The sequence below is a fragment of the Akebia trifoliata genome, chromosome 11 (assembly GCF_017979445.1).
Source record: "Akebia trifoliata isolate Shusen 1 chromosome 11, ASM1797944v1, whole genome shotgun sequence".
Taxonomy (NCBI): domain Eukaryota; kingdom Viridiplantae; phylum Streptophyta; class Magnoliopsida; order Ranunculales; family Lardizabalaceae; genus Akebia; species Akebia trifoliata.
Genome location: NC_141385.1, coordinates 487,482 through 514,292, shown reverse-complemented (window position 1 = coordinate 514,292; position 26,811 = coordinate 487,482). Strand labels below are relative to the sequence as shown.

The 26,811-nt window shown below is 34.6% G+C and overlaps 4 protein-coding genes across 5 annotated transcripts; 2 read left to right on the top strand and 2 right to left on the bottom strand.

Annotated features, from left to right (window-relative positions):
• Positions 1-5,435: 5,435 nt before the first annotated feature.
• On the bottom strand, positions 5,436-6,545 carry LOC147390110 (F-box protein At3g07870-like). The gene has a single exon (XM_086457713.1). It carries the CDS (start codon positions 6,537-6,539, stop codon positions 5,436-5,438), a length of 1,104 nt encoding a protein of 367 aa, XP_086313839.1. The 5' UTR covers positions 6,540-6,545.
• Positions 6,546-8,688: 2,143 nt separating this feature from the next.
• Positions 8,689-10,586, bottom strand: LOC147390109 (F-box protein At3g07870-like). Its single transcript, XM_086417387.1, has one exon. It carries the CDS (start codon positions 10,560-10,562, stop codon positions 9,471-9,473), a length of 1,092 nt encoding a protein of 363 aa, XP_086273513.1. The 5' UTR covers positions 10,563-10,586; the 3' UTR covers positions 8,689-9,470.
• Positions 10,587-16,070: 5,484 nt separating this feature from the next.
• On the top strand, positions 16,071-18,361 carry LOC147390108 (pirin-like protein). Its single transcript, XM_086417385.1, has 6 exons — positions 16,071-16,314; positions 16,411-16,460; positions 16,565-16,603; positions 16,721-16,749; positions 17,483-17,649; positions 17,758-18,361. The coding sequence occupies exons 1-6, from the start codon at positions 16,199-16,201 to the stop codon at positions 18,260-18,262; spliced, it is 906 nt and encodes a 301-aa protein (XP_086273511.1). The 5' UTR covers positions 16,071-16,198; the 3' UTR covers positions 18,263-18,361.
• Positions 18,362-21,866: 3,505 nt separating this feature from the next.
• XYLT (beta-1,2-xylosyltransferase) lies at positions 21,867-26,345 on the top strand. 2 transcript variants are annotated; one of them, XM_086417382.1, is made up of 3 exons: positions 21,872-22,743; positions 23,630-23,779; positions 25,049-26,345. In XM_086417382.1, the coding sequence occupies exons 1-3, from the start codon at positions 22,036-22,038 to the stop codon at positions 25,769-25,771; spliced, it is 1,581 nt and encodes a 526-aa protein (XP_086273508.1). In that variant the 5' UTR covers positions 21,872-22,035; the 3' UTR covers positions 25,772-26,345. The 2 variants fall into 2 exon arrangements, with proteins under 2 accessions (XP_086273509.1, XP_086273508.1); XM_086417383.1 differs by lacking the exon at positions 23,630-23,779 and having other exon boundaries at positions 21,867-22,743.
• Positions 26,346-26,811: the final 466 nt, after the last annotated feature.

Sequence of the window (26,811 nt, the reverse complement as noted above, 5' to 3'; positions counted from 1 at the left end):
ATGTCACCATTTAATTTGTTGCAATTAAACTAAGCAAATCTTCAAAATGTAGAAATAATCTTCTTAACTAATAATTTATACCAATGAAGCTCATGGTTTTTACTGGTTTAAAGCCCACAGAGTTACAGAGCTCTCTCTCTCTGACCAAGAAAAAAGTGAGCTTTACTTTAACAAAAACAATCTTGGTGCACTCAAATATAAAAATCTACTTTCTTATGAAAAAAACAAAAATTTTGAAAAATTATTATAAAAGTGCTTAAGTTGCCAATAATTCTTTAAGTTGTAATCATAACGGTCTCTTAGAAAAAGTATCCAAGTAAAGCTTAAAAAAAAAAAAATGAAGACCTAAAAGAACGTAAATGAAAACAATAAAGATAGAGAGAGAATTCCTAAAACATGCCTAACTTTTGTTAAAATTACCGTTCTAATACATTGTTCATTTAATACATTGTTCATTTTAATTCCAAAAACATGTGTTGTGAGATCGTAGGGATTTTAAAAATGACAATCTCGCTGCTATTTATTTTAAAAGTGGCAATCTCATTGATTTTATATAAGTGACGAACTTGCTTAAAAGCATGCTTTGGGAATTAAAAAGGACAGTGTATTAGAATGAAAATTTTCCCATATTCAACACTCAAAATTGTAATTTACACTAAACAAAAAAATGCTTGAACGTATACAAATTGGAATTGGGATCATGATTTGTTTTAGTAGGTCCCAAATCTTTGGGATAAGACTTTGTTATTGTAGATTAACCATGACTTAAAATGAAAATGACTTTTGGATTCTCTTTAATTAATACAAAAAATAAAAAAATAAAGAGAAGAGAGAGAGAGAGAGATTTTTAGTGAAATTTTTTGCAATCCAAACAAGCCCTAGATAATATTAACCTAAATTATCTTGATCCCATCTTTTTATTTGTAGGTTGCAGCAGGAACACACTAGAAGTGTTAGTGCACCACCATCATATTCCTACATCAGTTTTTATTAAAATATATCTTATATTCTAGAAGTTAGGTTAGGTTATATTATATTATTATTTAGGTAGGCTTCAAGCATTTATCTTAAAAGATTATGAGTGAGAAAGGCTAGAAAGTAAAAGTAGGTCGAAGTCAATTATCTTTAAATGCTAAGTCAAGCTCTAACACAATTGTTGGTAAATAGGCGTACATCAAGGTGTTATTCATTCAAAGTTCAAACAAGAAAGATTGCAGTCAAAGTTCTTTACTTACTAATTGTCTTGGCCTTGCTTGGAATGTTTTGAAAAAATCGTAAAGTTTTATGTTGGATGACAAAGACATACACTATTAGTAGAAAAATCATGAGAGTTTTCAACAATTTATGATTGATAGGAGGCAAAAATTTACAACAATTTATAGAGGCTCGAAGGGAGCAAATTTTTATGGTGATTTGCGGAGATCCTAATAGGAATTAGAGCAAATTATTCCATGTGCATTAGTTTGGATCTTCTCGTCGATCTTTTAGGATCTTTAATTTGAATATTTCTTTTAATTATGATCGTAATTAATCTTCGATGAGCATGCCCAAATCATCTCAATCGTCTTTCAGTTAGTTTATTATCGACCAAAGCTACTCCACATTAGCTTTGTTCTATTGGCCGTCTGTGATCCTTTTGAGCCTTGAATTCAGTCTTGTGTGAAAGACTAACATAAAATGACTAAAACAAACAATCCCATCTTCAAACTCATGACAGAAGAGCTTGATTTCCTCCAAAACCCATTATTTTCAACTTCTAACAAACTTTTCTAACCTAATGAATCTCTTCAAGCTTGTTTTCAATCCATCACCTTCAAGGCTTCTACAATGTCTTCAACATTTTGCCAAAAAAACCCTGACTTTTTGCTTCCACAACCTACCAACTTTCCACCTCCAACGAAACCCAATCTTGTTTTTGAGGTTTGAGAGCGAGATCATATTTATTGATATAAACACTAATAGAACAAAGGGTCAAGTGGGAGTCCATGTGAAACAGATGGTTATGATTATTTCGTCAGATGGACTTTTGATCAAAAAATTGAAAGAAACACGTGATAACATAGCATATATATATATATATATATTCAACACCCTAAGCTTTACCCTACACTTTAACAAATGTGTTTTGTTCTACATAGGTTAGAAGTTTTGGAATGGGATGATTTTTGGTGAGGATGATCCCTATGATTAGAAGATCATCCTCACCAAAAATCAGCCCATTCCAAAAATTTTAGCCCCATGTTTACAAGTTGAAAAATCATGGATCGTCCATTTTTTATGGGGTTAGAAGTTTTGGAATTAGCTGATTTTTGATGAGGATGATCTCCTCACCATAGAGATCATTCTCACCAAAAATCAGCCAATTCCAAAACTTCTAACCCATGTAGGACAAAACACGTTTGTTAAAGTATAGGGTAAACATTTTGCCCAACATGTTTTGTCCTACATGGGTTAGAAGTTTTAGAATGGACTGATTTTTGGTGAGGATGAACTCCTTCTAATCCCATGTTTACAAGTTGAAAAATCGTGGACAGTCCATTTTTTGTAAACCATTTGTGATGGGATTAGAAGTTTTGGATTCGGCTGATTTTTTGTGAGGATGATCTCCTCACCATAGAGATCTGCCTCACCAAAAATCAGCTTATTCTAAAACTTCTAACCCATGTACGACAAAAAGTTGGGCAAAATGTTGGGTGCCGAATCGGACCCTATATATATATATAAGGTTGGTAGACCAAATGATGACATGAAAGAGCAGTTGTTCGAATCCCTTATAATATGTTCTACCAGACATTTAACTGCCACAATTGCAGTTATTGTTTTGGTATTTCCCATGTCAAGAGAGTATTTTGAGTATGTCACGTGAGAGTATCAAATTATCATTACTCATTTTTGTTTAAGAAGATTAGACACATTATTTTTATTATTATACTGAGAGAAAGTGGAGTAGAAGTGATTCTACACCAAAATTTGAGAGGTCATAAATTTAATATAATTATGATCATTTTGATATTAAAAAATTGCAACCAACCATGTTGCTTAGTTTTCAAAATGATAAAGAATATCCTTTTTAACTTTGTAATCTTTAAAAATGGTTTAATCAATATTTTAAATTACAAATAAGTTCTTTTGATACATGTGCGTTTGCACTTTTTTTTTTGTTAAACACATAAGAGATTAGTAGTTAATGGAGGGTGAAAGTGGATTCAACCGAGTTTGCAATTAGTTCATGGGATCAACCATCCTCAAGGCTTTACCAGTTAGCTAAGTGGTACCTTCATGTGCACTTCCACATGCAACCTTCTACTATTACCTAAGCGTAATATTAAACATAAAATTATTTTTTAAAACAATTTATTTTATATAAATACATACTTATCGTGCGTATCCCCATACTTCGGTCACATGCACCACCCTCTCGAAGAGTCTTACGTGTAATTGGTTGTGGTCAATCGGACCTTGCAAGGTAATCCTTCGGAATTAATTTTTCGTGGGCTTTTGAATATTGGTCCTACCCTTTTTGAGGAGCTTAACAAGCCTTGGAGTGACTTTAAATAACACTTGAAGTAACTGTTGAGTGTGTAAAACGTCATAGATTTTTTTCTGAGTTATGAGTATTAAACATTCAAGGACAATAGATAGTTCTTTGCACGCTAGAGTGCTACTTCAAGTCAGGTTAACAAGGCTCAATAGTTATATATGTAAATTTTTTTTGCAAATAATGATTTTGTTCTGGGCAAATGAAAATTTTTATTCCACTTTGTGACTAACGATTTCTATTCTACTCTGAAAACGTATCCTTAGAAAACCTTCATGTTCTCTCGGAAACTTGCATTTTTCCCTTTAATCTCAGTCCAAATAATACCTTGACACAGACTCCCTCTACGGTTCTACCACTTGAATAATCAGATAAGCTAGCTAACAAGACACGTAACGCAAAGCACGCTACATTTTATTAAATGAACTGGAAAACATGAACATTATCTATGAAACTTCAAGTTTTTAATCTCTTTTTTACAAAGATATCTTGTCAACTACAAAAACAACACAGAAATCAACAGAATCCCAATAAGCTGAGGCACTCGGACGTTAAACGACCACATCTTGCAATTAACAAATTCATACCTGGATTTCCAAGTTCGTCAACTAAGTGCAGTCCATGCTCTATCTTCTATAATCATGCCATCGTACAGCTGATCAAAGCAAAACATTTGGAGGAGAAAAATTAATCAGATATAACTGGATAGTATTAAATGAAGATATCAAATAAATAAATAAATAAGTTGAAGAAGTTTAAAAAATGGTCAGTAGTTTGATTCCATCCATGTTGTTTTGGATCTTTCTCTCCCTCTTTTAAGAACTTCAACTTGAATATTTCTTCTAATTGAATCGTAATTGGCCTTCGATAAATATGCACAAAATGACGAAACCATCTTAATCTTCTTTCTCTTAATGTATTGCCTATTGGGTCTATTCTACAATAGACCATATATAGTTGTGTCTAATTTTATTGTTTCTAGTCTTTTACTTATCCATCTCAACAGTCTCATTTCTATTATGCTCAATTTATTAAGGATATTATAAGATGTAAAAGAGTATTAAGGGACCCAAAAGAGGAACCATGCATTCAATCTGATGACATGTCCATTGACTTCAGTCTTGCATGAGAGACTAACATAAAATGACTAAAACAACCCCATCTTCAATCTCGTGCAGAAACCCTTGATTTTCCCTATCAACCTATTGTTTTCAACCTCTAAGATAAACTTTTTTAACCATTTAAACCTCTTCAAGCTTGTTTTCAATCCATCATCTACAACTCTGTCTTCAACATATTGGCAAAAAACCCTGATTTTTCTTCCCAAAACCTACCAGCTTTCAACCTCCACCAAAACCCAATCTTGTTCTTGAAGTTTGATGGAGAAAGAATACTTAAGTTGAAAATTGAAGAAACCACGCAATACCATAGCACATATGTGAAAGATAGGATTGGTTTCATGGCTATGCTCATGGTTTCATACAACTCGAAAAGCAATTCGGTCCCTTCTATCTCTAGAACAATCAGATAAGCTAGCTAACATGATATATAATGCAAAGCACGCTACACTTTAGTTGATGAATCAGAAAACATGAACATTGTATATGTAAATTACAAGATTTTAATCTCTTTTCCAAAGATATTTCCTCAACTATAGAAATGACATAAAATAAAAATAAAAAACAACAGGAACCCAAATAGGTTGAGGCACTCGTATGTTAACTGACGATTCAAATTGTTTCTTTTTTTGGTTTAGTACTAAGGAACTCTATGGAGAATCGGATTGAGAATAGAAACAAACAGTTATTACAAATAGTATCTCCTCAAAAAACAAGACATATAACACAATGTGAACTGAGAATATTAGAATTCATAACAAATTACGTTACCTTTCCGTTCATCTGCCAAGGTTCTTGGGTGAAATGAGGCTCCCTACATGGACAATTGGTGTCCAATTAAAAAGACTGACTGGAAGCCCATGCGTCACAATAGGCCTAAAAGCATCTGTTGTAAGGTTATAATAACCAAGAATGTCGAAACCATAATGCACCAAGATTTCACCATTCTCCATTAATCTTATCACATGGTAAAACCCTTTCACAGCCCCGTCCACAACATTGTGTCTGATAACATATTCTTTAATCCAAGAACCCTCCACTCCATAATCTTTCATCACCCAAATCTCTGTCCGATCCTGGGCTTTAGAATCAATAAAACAAAGACAATCTCCCAACACCTCCAACGTCGTAGACGTGCAATTCTTGTTCAAGATGAAACCGGGTGGGGATGGGATTGCTTTGAATTTCTCACAACCCATATCAAAAGATACAATAATTTCGGACAATTTCGGATGACCAGATACACTTGTCATCCAATGAAGAGCTCCATTCAAGAACACATGAGATTGTTCATTTCTAAGCATGTAAGGAACATCTCCTACACTTTTCCATTGTCCAGAGCCCAACGAAAATATCTCAAATACCATTTTAATAGATTTTTCGTCCAAAACGTAAAATATTCGTATCACCTTATACGAGTTAGTGGTTGAATCAAACCCAAATCCATTTATGGTATCCCCAACCTCGTAATTTGGTGATTTAGGGAGCCTAATTCCCTCTCCTGTAATAGGATTGCAAATCAAATAAGGTTGTGGAAATAAACACATCAAACCATTACATGAACCCACTACTCGTAACGCTCGTTTGGGTCTGTTAAATTTGGTGCTGGATACAGTTGTTGACGTCTCGAGAGACTCGAAAACTTGGTGTTCGATTAAGTAAAAGTTATCGTTGTATCGATCGTGAATGATAAGGGAAGGGGAATTGTTTTGGATTGAAATGGAGTGGTAGAGGTTAGTGAAATTCGGGTTTTGGGTTGTTTCGTACCAATATTTGCAAACCCATCTGCATTGAGAGAGAGTTTTGATGGATAATCTGGAGAGAATTGTGTGGAAGATATCATATGGGAGTATAGACATCAATCCTCCACTCATTTCCAACATTTCTTTACCATCATCTTCAACATCTTCTTCGATTTTCTTGTTGGATTTGATTGAAACCATATTGTGGTTTGTGCTCACTGTGCAGAATTCTTTCTATGTTTGAGAAATCGGGAATGGAAATGGAGATGGACGATTCCTTCTTGTGTTTTCAGACTAAAATAACAGAATTAGGCGCCAATTCAAGTTCTAATCTTGGTTTTTAAAAACGTCTGAGTTCGATTTGTCTTGTATATATAGTTTTATAATTGAAATAGTCAACCGAGTCGACTGATTTGAATCAGTTTTTGTGTTTATGCTTTCTTTTCTTGGATGGCGAATAGAGAGCTACTATTGGCACCCCAATTGTTTCTTATTATACCCCAAGTAGAGATTAAAAACATTATTATATTTATTCCAACAATTAGGCTCATGAAATCCTAAACCCAAAAAAAAAAAAAATCTGCCAAAAACGCACGCCGGGGGGGGGGGGGGGGGGGGAATTTCGAATTGTTCATTTTAATTCTCAAAACATGTGTTTTCAAGTGAATTTGTAACTTTTATGATCAAAGAATTCGTGAATTCGTCACTTTTATAATCAATGGATTCCTTGATAAAATACCAACAATTTTGCCATGTCATTGATCTCGTTGATAATTTATCAGTGAATTCATTGATTATAAAAGTGACGAATTCATTGAAAAACACATGTTTTGGAAATTAAAATGAATAGTGTACCATAATCGGAATTTTGACATAAATTGCGCACCTTTTGGGAAATATTCTTATTTTCTTTATGTTTAATTGGGTGTAATAAGTAAAGGTTGGGGTGCAAATAATAGGTCTCGCAATTTAACCCCTAAGAGTTGGCAAGATGGTCACCAAGACCATGTTTCAAGATAAAAATATATTTTATTTATAAAAAAGTCAATTTGAGATTTCAAAGAATCCTGGATGAACAATCACATAGAGTTTAACGAGAGTACTTTTGAAAATTGGGGATGCTCACAATTCAAGTGGATTCATGTGATTGGTCGATTTGAGATTTTTTGAAATCTTGGATTGATTTTACTGTGAACAAAATAATTTTTCTCAGAAATTGGAGGTTTTGAGCTCAAATACCCTAACTCAAGGATTTATCCCGAAAACATTCCGTTGTGTAGAGGACTGCATGTGCCCAAGGATTTAGTTGTGTTTCTAAAGTTCAAGCTCAAACAGAATTTGGAAATTAGGTGTACTAAATTCTTTACCAATTTGTCTTGGCCCTGCTTGGAATAATTTGGAAAAATCAAAGAACTTTACGTTGGATGACAAAGAAATGCACTATTTGGTAAGAAAAACCATAAAAGTGCAACAATTGACGATTCCATGAACAATAATTCTTAGAGTGGGTCCATCAAGGGGTGGACCCAAAAGAGATAACCATGTATTCAATCTGATTACACTTCCCTTGATTTCTGTCTTGCATGAGGGGTACATATAATGATTAAAACAACCCCACCTTCAACCTCATGCGAGAAACCCTTGGTTTTCCCCATAATCCCATTATTTTCAAACTCTAAGACAAACTTTTCTAACCATGTGAACCTCTTCAAGTTTGTTTTCAATCCATCATCTTCAACATCTTGGCAAAACCCACTGATTTTTCATCCCAAAACCCTTTTTTTCTGGTGTGCGGGGGATCAAGGGTGTCTGCCAAAAGTTGATGATGAAGGCATTTCAGTCATTTTGAATTGTTCTTTACCGAGGTCAAGGGGGTATGCCATAGTTTGAAAGGGTTTATCTAATTTTCACCAAAATCTCGAAGAATTCTTCAAAATTGCCCAATCTTATATAAAGTCAAACAAAATAAAATTTACTTCTTAGGAGAAAAATAAGAGAGACGTGAGTAGAGGGCAATAGACTATCTCGATAACATTGTAAATTCAAATAATATTGGGGATGATTATAGGGTTACCTACATTAATTTGAGGGTTGCTTGTTGTGGGACTTAACCCAACACCTTACGGCACAACCCAACAACAGCCATGCACCACCCATATCTACGTTTCCGGATGCTAGAACTACACTAAATAATGGTACCATCACAAGTTTCATAATACATAAAGACGATTTCTGAGAAAATGCAAATTAAAATGATAAACTTCAAAAGGGTATGTGTTCCTTTATGTGTAGCATGGATAAAAACATCAATATAACTAAGGGCTTAAAAGGAAGTCCATGGAACATATGGTTATGACCTTTGATCCAAAGAATTTGGGAGTGGGGGTGGGATAACTGCTGAAATTGCAACTCTATGAAAAGCTACAGAAGATCAGATTTGATTTACCAACCATGTGCTCATCGCTTAATATACAACTAGAAAGACCATTCAGGTCCCTTCTACCTTTTGAACAATCGGATAAGCTAGCTAACAAGACACATAATGCAAAACATGCTAAGACAATAGGGCAAAACGGTGCCCATAAATGAATCGTTGTTCCCGGTTCCTATGAAAAAATTGAAACAAAAAGTCATGAAACAAGTAACCAATATTTTCAGGAGTAAAGACATCACTCTTGGGTCATGAGTGATATAAAGGCCAATGGGAGTAGAGTTGGTATCGTAACAGGACAAACGTAAAATCACAAATGTCTTCAACTAGGACCAATGCTTGGTCGACATTTTCATTAGTATCGTGGAAAGAAACCTCTTAACAACCACCAACTCAAAAGGAAATAACAAGAAAAAAAAAAAAAAAAGCAAGCATTTTTTAGAACTATGAAAGGTTTTGGTGCTCAATGGAAGGCTTGACACAACTCAAATTGTTCTTTTTTGTTTAGTATAAATGAACACTCCATGAAGAATCAGATCAAGAATAGGAACAAACGGTTGCAAATAGTATAATCTTCTGAAAAAAAGCAAGAAAGGAAAATATTTGAATTCGTAACAAATTATGTTACCTTTCCATTCCATTCATCTGCAAACACTCTTGGGTGAAATGAGACTCCCTACATGAACAATTGGTATCAAATCACGGTCCCTGAATGGAAACCCATGAGTCACAATAGGCCTAAAACCATCGGTTTTAGGGTTATAATAACCAAGAACTCTGCAATCACAATGCACCAAGATTTCACCATTCTCCATTAATTTTATCAGATGGCAAACCCCTACCATAGGCTCATTATGTCTGATAACAAATTCTTTAATCCAAGAATCCTTCACTCCGTAATCCTTCATCACCCAAATCTCCGTTTTCTCATTGGATTCATAATCAATAAAACAAAGCCAATCTCCCAACAACCCCAAAGTCTTAAACAGGCACGTCATGCCCGGAATGAAACCAGGGGGCGATGGGATTGCTTCGAATTTCTCGCTACCCATATCGAAAGATAAAATACATTGGGACACATTCGGATCAACAAATTCATTTGTCATCCAATGAAGAGATCCATTCAAAAATACTTGTGACCGTGCATAACTAAGCATGTAAGGAGCACCTCTTATGCTTCTCCACTTTCTAGAACCCAAAGTATAAATCTCAACCTTCAAAGATGGTTCACGCCAATTCTGCAATATTCGAATCACCTTGTACTTGTTCGTTGTTGAATCAAAGCCAAACCCAGCTATAGTACCTTGAACCCTATGATTTGGGGATTTAGGTAGCTTAATTCGCTCTCCTGTAATAGGATTGCAGATCAAATAAGGTTCTGGAGATAAACACATCAAACCATTACATGAACCCACTACTTGTAATGCTTGTTTGGGTCTGTTAAATTGGGAGATGGATACTGTTGTAGAGGTCTGGAGAGAATCAAAAACTTGGTGTTCTACCAAGTAAAAGTTTCGGCTATATCTATCATGAAGTATAAGGGAAGGAGAGTTAGTTTGGATTGTGGTAATGGAGTGATGGAGCATAGTGAAACGTGGATTTTGGATTGTTTTGTACCAAGATTTGCAAACCCACCTACAATAAGAGAGGGTTTTGATTGGTAATTTGGAGAGGATGTTGAGGAAGATCTCAATTGGAAGTTTACACATCACTCCTCCACCGATTTGCAACATTTCTTCATCATCATCATCACTGTAGTCAGATCATCTTCTTCTTCATCATCATCATCATCATCACTGTAGTCAGATTCATCTTCTTCATCATCATCGCTGTATGCGAAGTATTCATCACCATCATCCACATCTTCATCATCATCATCATCATCACCATCACGATCATTTTCTTCTTCTTCGATCTTCTTTCTCTTCTTGTTGGATTCGTTTGAAACTATATTATGGTTAGTGGTCATCGTGCCGACTTCGATGTTTGAAAGAGCGGAAATGGAAATGGAGGAGAAGGATTATTTCTAGGGTTTTCAGAGTAAAATAATTGAATTAAGCGCCATTTCTAAACGTGGTTTTTTAACTCGTCCAAGTTTGATTTTGTTCAGATAGTTGAAAAACTCAACTGAGTCGAATGACTTTAATCAGATTTTGTGTTCCTTTTTTTTCTTTTTCTGTTTTTTAATAACTTATTTCAATAATTTAACCTAGGGGTGTCAATGGGTACCCATTTAAATGAAATCAAAATCGAAAACCCCAATTCTGGATCCCTTTTTATTGGAATCAATTAGAGTTGGGTCTAAAATGGAACCGAACGGATAAGAACCAAAATCATTAGGTTTTATCCAATGAGTACTTAGAACCGATTTATTTTAGCATTTCTTTCTATATTATAGATGATTTAAGATTTTTTTTTTTAATTTCAAAATAAATGAATCTTATATAAAATTCTTCAATTTTTCATATAAATTATCAATTGGATCTTAAAACGAGTTACTCTTCTAAAAATTATTACTTTTAACAAAGATATTGTAGAGGGAAATAATTGCGTATTAACCTAAACCATACACATGTCCAAACTGGTTAAGTGGTACCAGGCACAGATCAATGTACGAGGCGCTTCTTTGCAAGTAGGGCAGGTCAGAGCAGAGACTTCCCTAATTTGATTGGCAAGGCAGCATAGCAATAAGTATGACCATGTCTGCTAAACCAGGCAAGCCAAGTCATAAGGTAACCGTAAGGCTGATGCATGCACATCAATCTCAGAGATCTCTGCAATTTAGTACGATCAATTCAAGATAACCCGATTAGGTAAACAACTCCGTAGAGTCAGAAGAAATCTCATGATTATAGCCAACACAGAGGGAAATCTTATGAGAGACTAGGGGGGATAAATAGCATAGTAAGCACTATTGAGAGGGATCTTTTTGGGAAGATTATAGTCTAACCAGTACTAGAGACTATTCCTTTGCTTCTTTAACTTGAGTGTCGGAGTGATTGTGGCAAATATCACGCTGCCGCAGGGAGGGAAGTGTTATGAATGACTTTGGATCAGTGTGGTTGGATTCATCATAGTCGTCCACCAGATTTCGACCGCATATATATATACATATTTTAAACAAATCATTAATTTGTATCTCTAGTATAACAAATTATAACTAAGTTAATAATTTTGTTGATAATATGTTAATTTTTTTTAAAGGAATTTTTTTTTATTATAATGATATGAAATACTTTTTTTCTCATTCGATTCTTAAGAATCGGATAGGTACCTGTGATTTTTAATGGTTCCGGTTCTGATTCCATTTATTTTGGAACCACCCCCGGAACCAACAAGAACCAGAATCAAACTAAATATTATGGTTATGGAGCTAAGTTCCTTAGGAATCAAACCGAAACCGACCCATTGACACCCTTAATTTAACCCCCCCAAAGAGTTGGCTAGATGGCCAAGAAGATCTCGCATTAGAGCTGAGAGGTCACTCACTTATTTGCAACATTTCTCCTACTCCATGACTATAGCCAAAGTCACACTCTTCTTCATCATCGTTGTATTCAAATTTCAAAGTAGTCATCATCATCTTCTTCTTGTTGGATTTGTAAGAGATTTTTTTGGTCTCCTACTCTTCAAGATCTATGTTGTTGATATGATCCCCAAATTCAATGTTGACTTTTCACTTTCTCCGATTGAATTTTATCTTTCGATTGTCTTCTCCATTAATTTCACTTGAAAAGATATTAGTGTCGTGCCAATCAAAAGACCTCCGATGATCAAATTAGTGCTTGATAGAAAATGCAAAGCAGAAAAAAATAGAAATTTTGAGGTAGAGAGTTGTAAAGTGCAATGACCTGCGTTTGAGTAAGAGAAGTCTCCCTACTTATAGAGTTAACTCATTAATTCAAAACATGCGACCACTTCCTATGTTGTCTGACATTAATGACTCATGATATCATTATGGACTTAAAGATCCATTCTCTTAGGCTCATAATGATCTTAAAACTCCACTTCTCTTGGCTTTTGTAACTAACAATATGAGTGATTTTTTTACTCTATAATTACTTCAATTCAATGGCTATTTAGGTCCTTGAGTTGACTTAATCATGTTATATAACTAGGATTTATTCTGCCAACATTACTTTTGATTATAATTTCTTCTTTTAATACTACTTGAGTAGTTTTAAGTTTGAATGTAAATAATAATATTTAATACAAAGGTTGGCTCTTTTAAAGGGATTAATTCTTGTGCATACATTATATTAAGAGGTCGACTCTTTGAGAAGATCGAACTACCTTATTGTGAATTAATAATGGGTTGGCCCCTTGAGGAGGTGGAATAGTGAATTGACCTAAGAGTCGACTCCTTGAGGGGGGCCACACCACTTATAACGAATTGAATCATTGGGAGTTGGCTCCCAAGGAGGTCGAACTACATTATGAGATAACGAGTGAAGGGGTTGACTCCTAAGGAAGTCGAACCCCCTTATGAAATAATGAGTCAAAAGTTCGACTCCCTAGGAGTCGACTCCTTGAAGGGGCCACACCATCTTATAACGAATTGAATCGTTGGGAGTTGGCTTCCAAGGAAGCCGAACTACATTATGAGGTAACAAGTGAAGTGGTTGACTCCTAAGGAAGTCGATGAAATAATGAGTCAAAAGTTCAACTCCCAATGAGGCCAAACCACCTTATGGTATAACAAGTAAATGTATCGACTCCTAAGGAGGTCGAACCACCTTATGGTAACGAGTGAGGTCTTTTGGAGGCCGAACCACCTTATGATAGATTAATGGGTCAGATCCCCTTGTGGTCGAACTAGTTGAGACACGGATTTATAATGGGTCGGACCCTTTGAATGATCAAACCACTTGGATAATCGGATTTGGATTGGGTCAAAATATTTCCTTTTGTAATCCCTATGATCAAATATATATGGTTCCTACAAGATTCATTCAAAATTATACTATGATTGGTACTTATTGTGTCCACTTCCTTCGATGTTTGAAAGAGCGGAGGTGGAAATGGAGATGACTGATTCATTCTAGTGGTTTTAGAGAAAAATAATCAAATTTGGGCGCCATTTCAAATTCTAATTTTTAAACATAGTTTTTAAAAGTTTGACTTGACTCAAATAATTAGAATTAAATTATCAAGGGTAAATTTGATCCCCTATGATTTGGCATAATTCTATGTGGACCCCCTAATAGTTTGATAATTGGAATTATCACCCTAATCACAAGCAATGTTAGATTTTACTATTGTATCTTCTCATTCTATTTTTCAGGTCCGATCGAATTAACCATTTTAAAATTTCAAAATGCTCCAAATATTGGTAGTGGATATAGATATGAATACACTTTCGATAATAGAATACATGTCTCTGAATAAAGTGGAATGGATGAACGTGATGAGATAAAAGCTTTGATGATGATGATGACAATGTTAACTACATAAATTATACTTTTTCTCACATAATAGTGTAGTCCATATAACCAATCCAATTAATTATTAAGTATTCTCATTGCAAGATGAGGTCTTATCAGACCCAAATCCTTGATCTAAATCCTAAGTTTTTTGGATTAGAATACATTGAATTTTGGATTTAATCCGATCCATTTACAATCCTATTAGGAACAGTAATTTTGTTAGCCTAGCCCCATTCCTAAAGAGCCGGGTTTTTACACTTTTAAATGATTTCAGTACGATTTTGGTTTTAAAAATAAAAAATCAATTCAATTTTGGGATGGGGACAATTTTGGCACACCTTGCCCCGTTAACTCTCATTAACGCCCCGCACTGATATATTACACCCTAATTAATTAAATTATTTATTACAACCCAATTAAAGATGAAAACACACCATTCAAGCATTAGAAAGTTTTGGTTCAAATTATTATCTCAACATTCCAAAATATTATAACACTCATTCAAACAATTTCAATAATTTATAATTTTGATTAGACTCATATTAGATTTTAAACACCCCCCTCGAAAAAAAATAAATAATAATAATAAATAAATAAAAATCTAAGGAAATTTTTTGAGAGAGAACTTCTATTGACACCCCAATTTTTACTTGTTGGTGAGTTGCTCATTTGAAAGAGAAGGGTGGGGTGGGTTTTAGAAAAATTATTAGGGGTGGGGATGGATTAAAAAAATCAAATCCAAGCCAAGTTTAGGATGAATAATGGCAATCGGATCCGATTTAGCTACAATCGGCCCAAACCCACCCGATCGCCCTTAGGCCCTAATCAATGAGAGGGCCAAATATATCATGATATAGTGGTAAGAAAATTGACTTCCACATGGCCTAAAAGGAGATATAGAGCTGGAAAACATTAACCTACACCAAGCATATATAAATAATGATCCCTCCTCCATTATTATTAAATATAATTAATCATAATGTAATGTTTGTCACTCATGCATACATCTTAGATTTTAACTTACAACAACAAGGCGTCATCAGAACGCCATCATGAAGTCATGGCAGCATAGCAATACCCTAAGCCTCAAGGAAAGTCCCATGTGGGTTCATGAGCAAAGCAAACCTTTGACTCGATAAAATATTTCAAAGCAGACCCATGATTTTGTGCTCTCCGCAGTACTTTTGTAAAGCTACGACATTGATGTCAGCCATATATAATGCTTACCTACCTGAATAGATTCAAACTAAAAAGGAACAAAACTGTTATTTTATCATTTATTTTATATGTTTTTAAAAAAATTTAAGATTTATCCACATTTAAAAATTAATAAATAATAAACAAAATAAGAGTCGTGATAATCTAATGCTCCTTTTTCAGATACCCCTTATATGTCCTCATCACAAAATCGTAAATCCTTTACTTCGGGATACATAAGTAAAAGATTTATGATTCTGCAACTACCAACTCAAGGGGATTTGAAAAAAGAACGTCAAATTATCATTAATCATAAAATAATTTCATTTATCGAATAATATGATTTTAAAGAAAAATGAATTAAATTTTTTTTTTTTTTAATATTAAACTTATAGCTTCAATATGTTGTAACATTGACTAGACTCTAGAGGTACAGAACATGGACGGCTTCAAACTCATTGGTGCACGTGTCAAAGACTCAATGGTCATGATCTTAAAAACTTCTAAAAAAAACATAAACGTCATCACTACATCATTATGATCTCATCATTATAACGAATCCTCAGATATCAAGGTATTAATCTACAAATTAAGTGATTTGAGGTCAGCCACACCGCATTGAACAAGCCTTTTAAAATCTCATTTGAAGTCTCCATCCTCTCCTTTAAATAGACTTCCCCAACACTTCTCAATTTCCATCATCTTCAATAATCTGATTTTAGCTTCAAATAGAGAAGAAAAAAAAAATGTCTGAAACAGAGATTTCTATTGATCTCAAAGAACCTCGTCAAGTGGTTAGAAAATTCCAGGCTAAACCTCAACATGAAGGAGAAGGAGCCGTTGTTCGACGAAGCATTGGGCGGTAAGAACGAATCGACATCTCGGATTTTTAAATTCTTTTATGTTTTTGTTACAAATTTTGGCTTTTCGGCTTAATTGTTTTTTTTTTTTTTTTCAGATTTGAGTTGAAATACTTCGACCCTTTTCTTCTTTTAGATGAATTCTCAAGTGGGTATCTCAGATTTTACTTCCCCTGTTTTTTATTTGATTTGGGTTTTGAGCCAATGATGAACTATCTCTTAATTTTCGTTTTTGTTTCTTAATTCTTGCAGTTTCTGCTCCAGCTGGGTTTCCTGATCATCCACATAGAGGTTTTGATTTTGTAGTTTTTTTTTTAATATTTAATTATAACGAGAATTGATTTAATTTTCTGATATATAAGATGCTGGACCTGATAAGCTAATTTGCTTTATTTTGTGTGGGCCCAGGATTTGAGACAGTGACCTATATGTTGCAGGTAAGGCTACCAATGATTTCTTCTTCTTAGTAAGATCATATAATATTTATTCGGGGCCCACACACAAAAAAATCAAACTGATTTGTGATTTCCAGCCAAAAGTTGGATTTAAATTTTTTATCTGGGCCAGGCCCATGTGTAAAAGATGGGGTTTTGAGCCAATGATGAAGCATGCTTAGATCTAACACGTGGAAGTCAATCTTGATGTGCAAGTTTAGGGCTGTCAATGGGTCGGATCAGACACGTATCCGACCCGTGGAATTGGGTTTCTACAAGGATCCGATCAAATAAGAATCCGATTTGATAACCTAGTGGATCGATTTTGGATCAACCATATCCCACCGAAAGACAAATTCGATAATACATGAGAAATATATATATATATCGTTATTATATATTTTGTTTAGATGTAGGATGCATGTTAATAGTTAATATATCTAATTTGATTTGATCCGATCCAATTGTGATTTAGATCAGATTGGGATCCAAATATTGTGATTCCAGTTAAACCCAGATCCAAACCAAACCCATTGGCAACCCTAGAAGGTCCATCAAAGGTGGGCCAATCATCATTTATATCAGTGGAACCCAAAAGCATATTCTATGTGGCATCAATGTCTTGAGAGAGAAAAGCTTTGATTTGTTCCAGTAGTCAACCTAGTTGGACTGGACCCACACAAGTTTAAGAATTGGGATTGAAGGGTAATTTTTGTAATTTTGTTACAATCAACAGGGAGCTGTCACCCATGAAGATTTTCAGGGTCATAAGGGGACTATAAAAGAAGGAGACTTACAATGGATGACTGCAGGAAAAGGAATAGTGCACTCAGAAATGCCTGCAAGCCAAGGAACCCAAAAGGGTCTACAATTATGGGTCAATCTCTCTTCTAAATACAAAATGTAAGAAAACTCTAATTTCTAAAACCTTGATCTCATTATGATTGATAAGTGATTTTTTTTCTTTTTTTTTTTAAATATTGAACGAAATTGACCTTAATTGAATCTCAGGGTTGAACCAAAATATCAAGAACTTCAGAGTAAAGATGTTGTAGAAGCATCTAAAGATGGCGTTAAGGTCCGAATTATAGCAGGGGAGGCCTTGGGGACCCAATCACCAATCTATACAAGGACCCCAACTATGTATTTAGATTTCACTCTCAAATCAGGAGCTTATCTTCAACAATTAATCCCGTTAAATTGGAACTCGTTCGTCTATATCATCGAAGGCGAGGGTCTCTTTGGAGATTCAAAAGCTTTACCTACAATGGCACACCATGTCCTTCTTCTAAGCCAAGGTGATGGTCTCAAAGTATGGAACAAGTCTTCGAAATCTCTTAGATTTGTATTAATTGGAGGTGAACCATTGGGGGAACCCGTGGTGCAACTTGGGCCATTTGTGATGAACACGCAAGAAGAGATTGATAAAACCTTGGAAGATTATCGATATTGTATCAATGGGTTCGAGAGAGCGAAACATTGGAGTTCACATGGAGTTAATGAGTCTGAATTTTAGTTTGATTTGATTTGCAATATCTATTGTTTCATGTTTAATGTTAGAAATGTAATAAAATAAATGGTGTTGATAAGCAATTGATTTCAGTTCAAATTGATTTGTGTCCAAATATATATGAATGGCCATATCCAATACATATTAACCCTAATCACAAGTATTACAAAGGTTAATTTAAATATAACCCTTCAGTTTTTGGTGAATATTTTACATTACCCCCTACATTTTTAAACTAATGATGTTACCCCCTTATCATTATCTTTGAGAATAGATATATAGAAGGGTGTTTTACCAAAATGGTAATCGAAAATATCAAAATTATTGGATAGGGACCTTGTTCATTTGAATTTTGAAATAGTATTTGACCAAATAGGTTAATTATAATTGATGAGATGCCTCTCTTTCACCTCAATCTACTACAATTGATTAATAAAATCTACACCAATCAGAAGAGAAATCATAAAAAAAATTGTTTATGTTTTCAATCCAAGATGAAATTTAAACCGAAGGAAGCACGTAGAAAATTAAATAAAGAAAGCAATCCAATGATAGGCGAATTTGTAGTTGACTCACATAAATTTAAAGAATTGTGATAAAATGACTCCCCCACGTGACATACTCAATCGTCTCTCCTGATGTGACAAGTGTTAGAATCGAAGATCTTTACTCATCGGGATACACAACTACACATAATTATAGTTGTGTATCCCGAGGAGTAAAGATCTTTGATTCTAACACTTGTCACATCAGAGAGTTGATTGAGTATACATGGGGGAGTCATATTATCACGACTCAAATCCAAAATGGTAGGTAAAAAGTATAAAATTTATGATTATTTATCCTAAAATGCATTTCAAAGTTTATAATTTGATTCAATTACTTTTTTTTTTTTTTTCCTAAATCCAAGTTTGAACTCAAGCAAATAAGAGTCGTGCTAGAGTAACATTAAAATTGATATCGATTCTCACATTGCTGGTGTGGAGGTGCATACATAGCCATAGATGTTTTTCACTTGTATATCGATGAAACACATATATGATTCTGTACAAGCATCCACATCAGCAATGTGAGAATCGATGTCAATTTTAATGTTACTTTACCACTTTCCAACTAAGAATTTCCAAACTTAATCCAAGGTTGGCTTCAAACCAATGGGTTTGAGCAGCCCAAGCAATAATTTAACTCAAAATCACATGTGTACAAGACTAAGACAAGTGGGGGTTTATGTCATCATTTAAAAAAAATATAAGAGTATCTCAAATATTCTAAAATACATAAAAATATATAAACCTTTTAAAAATAAAGTGGAGAGACCATTGACGAAAAAGCAAAGTCTTTCTTCTTTAAAGGAAAATTACTTTTTTTTTTTTGGACATGGTATCCCCGTTGGTAGCGGACTGGGCCCCGGTTCATCAGACAGTCCATTGGACAGGCCTGATCTAGTTTTTCCCAGTCATACCCGACAGGACTAATCCATGGCCTCATGCACCTGGCCCACACAGCACATGCGGCAGTTAATCAAGGATGGTCCAGAGTTTCGAACGCACAACCTAGAAGAGCAAACTCTAGTCATGCGTCTTACCGCTGAGGCACACCCTTGGTGGGTTAAAGGAAAATTACTTAAAGGGCCCTAACAGAAGAATTTTTAGTCCCTAAATATTGGGTGGTCTATTAATAGTTCATTAAGTAAACTTTTCTTTTCTTAATAGTTCCTAACCTCATCTCACACATTTCTCACGATTGAATGTCCTTACAGTTCAAACTTTTCGTTTTCATATAAAAAAATTGGATTTTTAGCATCTCAATAGATTTTCAGAGACTCCATTCGATAGAAAAGGATTTAAGAAGGAAGAAGAAATTATTTTCAAGGATTTTTTTCAAACATTTTGAGAATGTATGTAAAAAATTAGGATTTTATTTTTCTTAGTTTTTGGATAAACATCGATAAAGAATGACTCTTTTGGGTTGAAATCATTTAAACAAATCGTTATCTCAAGTTTTTAGTTGATTTTTCCATATATTTTAATAAAAATAAATACTCAAAAACTGAAAATGGATGAATTTTACCAGGGTTGAGTTCGACAATAAAATTATTTTGACATTAAATAAAAAAATGTCGAGTTGGACAATAAATAAAAAGTGGTGAACTTGATAATTAATAAATCCTTCCACTAGGGTCTTTTAAGTAACTTTCCATTTCTTTTAAAAAAGACCTATCAACATCCATCCCTCATCAACTTATCTTCAAAGGTGAAGAAGGAAGTAAGGGTGATTTAAACACAATCTTCCTTTTTGTGTGATTATTTGAGTTACTTATGTGTTTTTAAATTATGACAAATCCCTTGACTTAAGTCTTTTGTTACACATTAAACCCAAATACTATTGTCTTCAACTTCTAATGAAAAACAATTTTCTTTTCCTTCCAAAATTGATCAATTTCATGATGTATTCATTCTGGTATTAAAAAAAAAAAATCCTTTATTTTTCAATTTAAAATTTCATCATTTCTTTACGTTCACGAAAATCATATCTTGCCTTGAGGGTTTAAAGATTGAAGTAGATAATATCTTAAGTTCAAAGATTAATTGTTTTGAAGAAGAAAAGACTCATACTCGTTGACCCCACATGTTTCCAAAACCCATCCACTTTAGAAAAATATATAATAATCGATTCATTTACGACCTTTTAAAGAACTCTCATTCTGAACTAATCGATACTTATTATCAAAACCATTGATTTTTTTTCTCGATAACTTGTTAGTTGTTACTGATTGGAGTGTGTTTTGAGAAGATTCAAAAAAAGATTGTAGTTCTGAAAAAACAAAATAAAATAAGATAAAATCATGGGCCTTATTTTTAATTTCCATTAACCAAGTACAAAGGATGCAACTTGGTTCGTTTGAGGTAATTGGAACTCAACCAATATAAGTTGGTTCTACCAAATAAGAATTAGAAATGAACCAAACCAAATTCCATTAGAACTAAACCAACCCAAATTGAATTAAAGTCGATTTGATTCGAATCGATTCGGTTCTTTGGGTTGCCAATATTCTATAAATGGTAAGTAATATGTTTTTATGAAAAAACAAATATGTATAAATTTCATACAAATAATCACTAATCTATCCATAAGAAATCATCAGTTTATCCATAAAAGATTATTAATCTATTTCTTAACTCCTAAAATAATTCATAATAATTATTATATATATATATATATATTTATTGTATATCGATTCTCGATTTTGTTCGATTCTATACAAACTTGATCCAAGAACCGAATCAAATTGATCAATTCTCTATTTTCATAACTCAAAACCGAACTGCAACTTATTCCAAACCTAACCAAACCACCCCAAAGCTAATCAGTTTGGTTCGGTTCTCGATTTGAACTGGACCAAGTTGCACCCCTACCAAGCACAACCACAAAAGATTGAGTTTAAGGGGGCATATCTTTATTTTAAATATATAGGGGGTATCTCAAATATTCTAAAATATAAAAGGGCATGACTACAATACATTAAAAATACAAATACTTTTTTAAATAAAGCTGCCAGTTGAGTTGCAGTTGACGAAGAAACCATTATTCTTTCTAAAATTTAAACAACAAGACACCCATTACCGTGTCGCACGTGCTCCAAAGCATTAACACACTGGTTACGACTTACAACACACGTGTCACTACACCATTGGTGACAGCTTCTATAAGCTGAAGCAACATTTTCTTCCATGAAACCTGAAAAACCTCTAAGAGAAGAAAACTGAGAGAGAGAGAAGATGAGTAGAAAGGGAAGTTTTCTTCTAAAATTCATTCTCTTTCTCTTTGTCGTTAATTCAATCTCTCTCTGTTTGTACTTCTCTTCCCACCCTGACCACTTCCGTTACAAGCAACAGAAGGAAAACCCCTCTTTTCTAACGGAAAACACCACATCTTTAACGGAAAACTACCATCACCAAACCCCAATTCTCGTTACCTTCCATGGGAAACCATGGCCAATTCTTCCTTCTTACCTCCCTTGGTCTTTAAATCCTAACGTCCGTACACAATCATGCGAGGGTTATTTCGGGAATGGGTACAATCGTCTGGTTAACGTTCTCAAATCTCCAAGAATTCATCGAAGATCTTCGAATTATCGAGGTGGAGGTGATGGGTGGTTTAGGTGTTTCTATAGCGAAACCCTGAGGAGCTCGATATGTGAAGGTGGGCGAATACGGATGAATCCAGAGAGAATTAGGATGTCTGTAGGAGGGGAGAGATTGGAATCTGTGATTGGGAGGGAAGAAGAAGAGGAATTGCCGTCGTTTGATTCAGGAGCTTTTGAAATTGAGGTTGGTGGGATCAATCAAGGTGGGGATGGAAAGAAGCTTGTGAATGAGGAATTTCTTGATCGGTTTGTGCCAAAGGGTGCAATTGGAAAGCATACGATGCGGGGTTTGCTCGATTCGATTAGATTAGTGGGTTCCAATGAGTTCGAGTGCTCGCAGGTAAGGCCTTTTTTGTGTTTGGTTTGTAAAAGTTTGGATTTTTATATGGTGGTGTTGGTCTTAATGGTCTGTAAGATATGGGTTTTGAAATTCACAGTGGGAAATTTCATTTTTGATACCATAATACCTAAATTTTTTAATTGGTGTTTATTTTGGATTAAACCCGTTAATGAAAATGATTATATGGGTTGATTATAATTTAGGAAAGTAATAATTAATTTGGTTGGTGTAATTATTGGAAAATGTGCTGTCTAGAACACAAATGAAGCTTTTAATTAGTAGGATTAAAAATGGAAAAAAAGTAATTGTTTTCTTGGATTCTCTTTCATTGAGAATGCTAATCTAGGAATATCCCAATGCAAGTATGATAGTTGATTAATTACATCAATTGTCCAATTTTAGTCCTTCTATATCCATCTTGAATTAACACTACCATAACTGATTCTTCTATAGTGTAAGGTTGACATCAACTCTAGTAGTATTTTAGTATCACACAATATCTGGTATGAATGTGTGTAGGTGCTGGGCTTTTGGGTTCGGTGTATCTAACACTGGTATATTTGTGTCTATCTCTAATGCTGATATGTCCATCTCTAAGTTATGTTGTCTTTGACACATAAATGTATGTTGTATTTAGCAAACTTGGAAAGTGTTTCGACCTACAATGATTTGTTGCGATAATCTTCTTAAGAGTAAGGGTAACAAAAGGGAGTGTAATTATCACAGAAATCATGTCCAAAGAAATGTAGAGAGTGATAAATGGCATAAATATTCCTTGCAAAATTTTATCAATATCTATTTGCTTGCCTTGTTATGCACAAAGATCCAATTTTGTTCCTTCTTGTCTGGTCATTTACATTTCCTGAGTAGAGAGATACAATTGCAGTGGATTGAGGAGCCAACACTTCTGGTGACACGTTTTGAGTATGCAAACCTTTTTCACACTGTAACAGACTGGTACAATGCATATGTGTCTTCTAGAGTCACGGGCCTGCCTAACCGGCCTCATTTGATCTTCGTGGATGGCCATTGTAAGGTATGGGTGTTCAATTTTATATTTTCCATCTCCTATAAACAACGTTCCTTATCTTTGTTTTTTCCCTCTTTTGTAACTGGAACTCATATGCCCTCCTCTTATTTATTGTAGTTATGTAATGTACCGTGTCTTACTGATCGGTGTCTAATGTCACAGTATGCTTCAAGAGGTCCATAAGAGCAGGAATAGAATGAACCATTGTCAATTAAGCGTGTTTTTTTAGTAGAGCTCTTTCTGAGAGGAGGAATAATAATAATAGCAATTATTTAAGGTTAAGGCTGGCATATTCAGTGAGCTCTCTCTGGCGAACTTTTTCAACTATTGATCAGGGGACCCAACCAACCTTAACTCTGCCAGGAGTGCGGAGTCTGTTCTTTTTCCCGCTACCTTATCTAAAGTCTAGCTAATTATCCTATCTTATCAAATTGATCATTTGTCTCCATGAAGTTTTAAGTTCATTTTGTTTAAGCCCTGTTTGGAAGATGCTTAAAACTTCTACTTATAAAGAAAAATCTACTGTATTGAATTTTTCTAAGCATTCAAAGTGCTAAAAATTTCTCTTCAAGGTAATACTTCTTACGAAATGTTCTCTAAGGATTTTTTCTAAACTTCCACACAGGACCTTGCTATAATAGATTGGACTTGGCCAAGGTTTGTTTGACATTTCAATGAGTCTGCATCCTTTCATTCTGCATTTTAGCTAAGTAATAATACAGGCCACTTTAAGGTTTTTCTTACCTTGTATAGAGAAATTGACATGGATACATACTTTGATATGACTAAGACATAATGTGACTTGTGTGATAGTATCACAATTTATTTAATGTTTTTTTTTTTTTTTTAAACATGGTTGTGTTTCATGTAACTTCATTACATTTTTAAATACAACTGTTGTTTGATAATTTTCCTCTTATAAATCTAAGTTTATCAATTAAGTTATTAAATAATTCTGGTTTATTTCTTTTAATTTTCCGTTCATGTATTTTTTATTTAAAACCTGCTGCTTAAATATAATTAAATGTCATAGTATAATAAGTATGTATGGATCCATCTTTAGTTCTGGCTGTAACTTGAAGGTTGCATGTGAAGCACCTCATATCTGTATAAAACACCGTCTGTTGTGTCCATATCCTTGTTGTATAGATTCTGTTTAAATTTTTTTCCTCCATAGGATTGTGTTCAAGTATTGGTATGCAAAATGATTATTCATCTGCTCAAGTTATATAAATATTTCTGCTTCTAATATTTTACTTCTGTATTATTATAAAGACACCGTTGGAAGAAACTTGGGAGGCACTATTTTCAAGCCTGAGATATGCTAAGAACTTCAGTGGTTCAGTTTGTTTCCGCCATGCAATTCTCTCACCCTTGGGGTATGAAGCAGCACTTTTCAAGGGACTGACAGAAGTGATAAACTGTCAGGGATCCCCATCACACGAACTCTGGCAAAACCCGGATGACCAGAAGACTGCACGATTGTCCGAATTTGGAGAAATGATAAGAGCTGCTTTTGGTTTCCCCGTTGATAGAACCAGAGCACCCAAGACGGTTTCAGAACATAGCATTCTCTTTATCCGTCGGGAAGATTATTTAGCTCACCCTCGTCATGGTGGCAGAATTGAATCAAGGCTAACCAATGAGAAAGAAGTGTTTGATTCTCTCAAGAATTGGGTAGATAACAACTTGAAATGCAAAGCAAACCTTGTCAATGGATTGTTTGCTCACATGTCCTTGAAAGAGCAAGTCCGTGCTATTCAAGATGCTTCGGTCATTATTGGTGCTCACGGTGCAGGTCTCACTCACATAGTTTCTGCGACACCAAACACAGTGATTCTCGAGATCATCAGCAGCCTATACAGGCGCCCACATTTTGCATTGATATCACAATGGAAAGGGTTGGAGTATCATGCCATCAATCTTCATGGGTCATATGCAAATCCCGAGGTGGTGATCAAGAAACTTAGCAGCATAATGAGAAATCTTGGATGCTGAGAATATTTTACTATTGGGGTACTTTGGCGGTCCTCTTTGCCTTGTGGGTTTTACATTTGAACTTAACTCTAACATAGCCTCTACCAGACCGTTCTTGGATTTAGCTTTTGTTGTTCTGCGGTTACTAAACAATTAAGTCATTCAATTCATGTGAGGAGTCTGGTTTACATTCGAATCGGGTATTGGATTGAAGGAAGTAACTAATGATCTGAGGATGATTCCAACTTAGAAGAGTTTCACCCAATAGCAGCATTTTGTGATTGGATGTTTTGGTCCTTTAGCGAAATCGATGGATATAGGACAGTACAAGAGTTATGACGATAAAACACGTACCATTTGAGCTATGTGCAGTTGTGCAGAAGATATTCGGCAAGAAGGAATAGATCGATTACTTGTAGTGGGGTATGTTATCTTAACACCTCTTATTATTGTTAATATCGTGCATTCCACGTTCACGGGGAAGAAACACCTCTTGGGTTACTTGTAGTGGGGTATGTTATCTTAACACCTCTTGGGTTTCAATTTTCCTTGAAATCCCATGTATTTATCTTACTAATTTAGTTAGCCTTCTTCATTCATTTGAACTGCGGATTTAACGTTTTGATTAGTTACATGTTACACCCTTCTGGTTACAATTGAGTTCGTGAGTCCAATGCCACATGAAACCAGTGACTCTTTCTCTAAAACATAGTCTATGATTCTTAATGCCACTTAAAATCAATAAAATCTTCATCATAATCGAAGTATTATCCCAAAAATTTGACATGTCGGCAGGGCATATCACATCACATCCCTCATTCAATTCTGTCGAAAACTCATTTTTTGTGTGCAAAACAATAGGTGATGATATGGCAGATTGAGCAACAAATAACCAATGATGACCAAGTTGATGTTTTACTAAACTTGGGTCAGTAGACTTATGTCGCGCCCACTCGCACTCAGGATCTCTTCCATTATCTTTCTCTGCAGTTGCCATGTATTCTAGCTTCTTCTCTTTCTTTTTTTCTTGCAGGGAAGTGAGTTATTGGTTAGTAATTAGT

What these genes read in the sequence shown, in the direction of transcription:
- LOC147390110 (XM_086457713.1), bottom strand. Translation starts at nt 6,539, where the DNA reads ATGTTGGAAATGAGTGGAGGATTGATGTCTATACTCCCATATGATATC.
- LOC147390109 (XM_086417387.1), bottom strand. Translation starts at nt 10,562, where the DNA reads ATGTTGCAAATCGGTGGAGGAGTGATGTGTAAACTTCCAATTGAGATC.
- LOC147390108 (XM_086417385.1), top strand. Translation starts at nt 16,199, where the DNA reads ATGTCTGAAACAGAGATTTCTATTGATCTCAAAGAACCTCGTCAAGTG. An exon ending in TCTTTTAGATGAATTCTCAA is followed by an intron (nt 16,461 to 16,564) that starts GTGGGTATCTCA and finishes TAATTCTTGCAG; the next exon opens with TTTCTGCTCCAGCTGGGTTT. An exon ending in CAGTGACCTATATGTTGCAG is followed by an intron (nt 16,750 to 17,482) that starts GTAAGGCTACCA and finishes TACAATCAACAG; the next exon opens with GGAGCTGTCACCCATGAAGA.
- XYLT (XM_086417382.1), top strand. Translation starts at nt 22,036, where the DNA reads ATGAGTAGAAAGGGAAGTTTTCTTCTAAAATTCATTCTCTTTCTCTTT. An exon ending in ATGAGTTCGAGTGCTCGCAG is followed by an intron (nt 22,744 to 23,629) that starts GTAAGGCCTTTT and finishes ATACAATTGCAG; the next exon opens with TGGATTGAGGAGCCAACACT. An exon ending in TCGTGGATGGCCATTGTAAG is followed by an intron (nt 23,780 to 25,048) that starts GTATGGGTGTTC and finishes ATTATTATAAAG; the next exon opens with ACACCGTTGGAAGAAACTTG.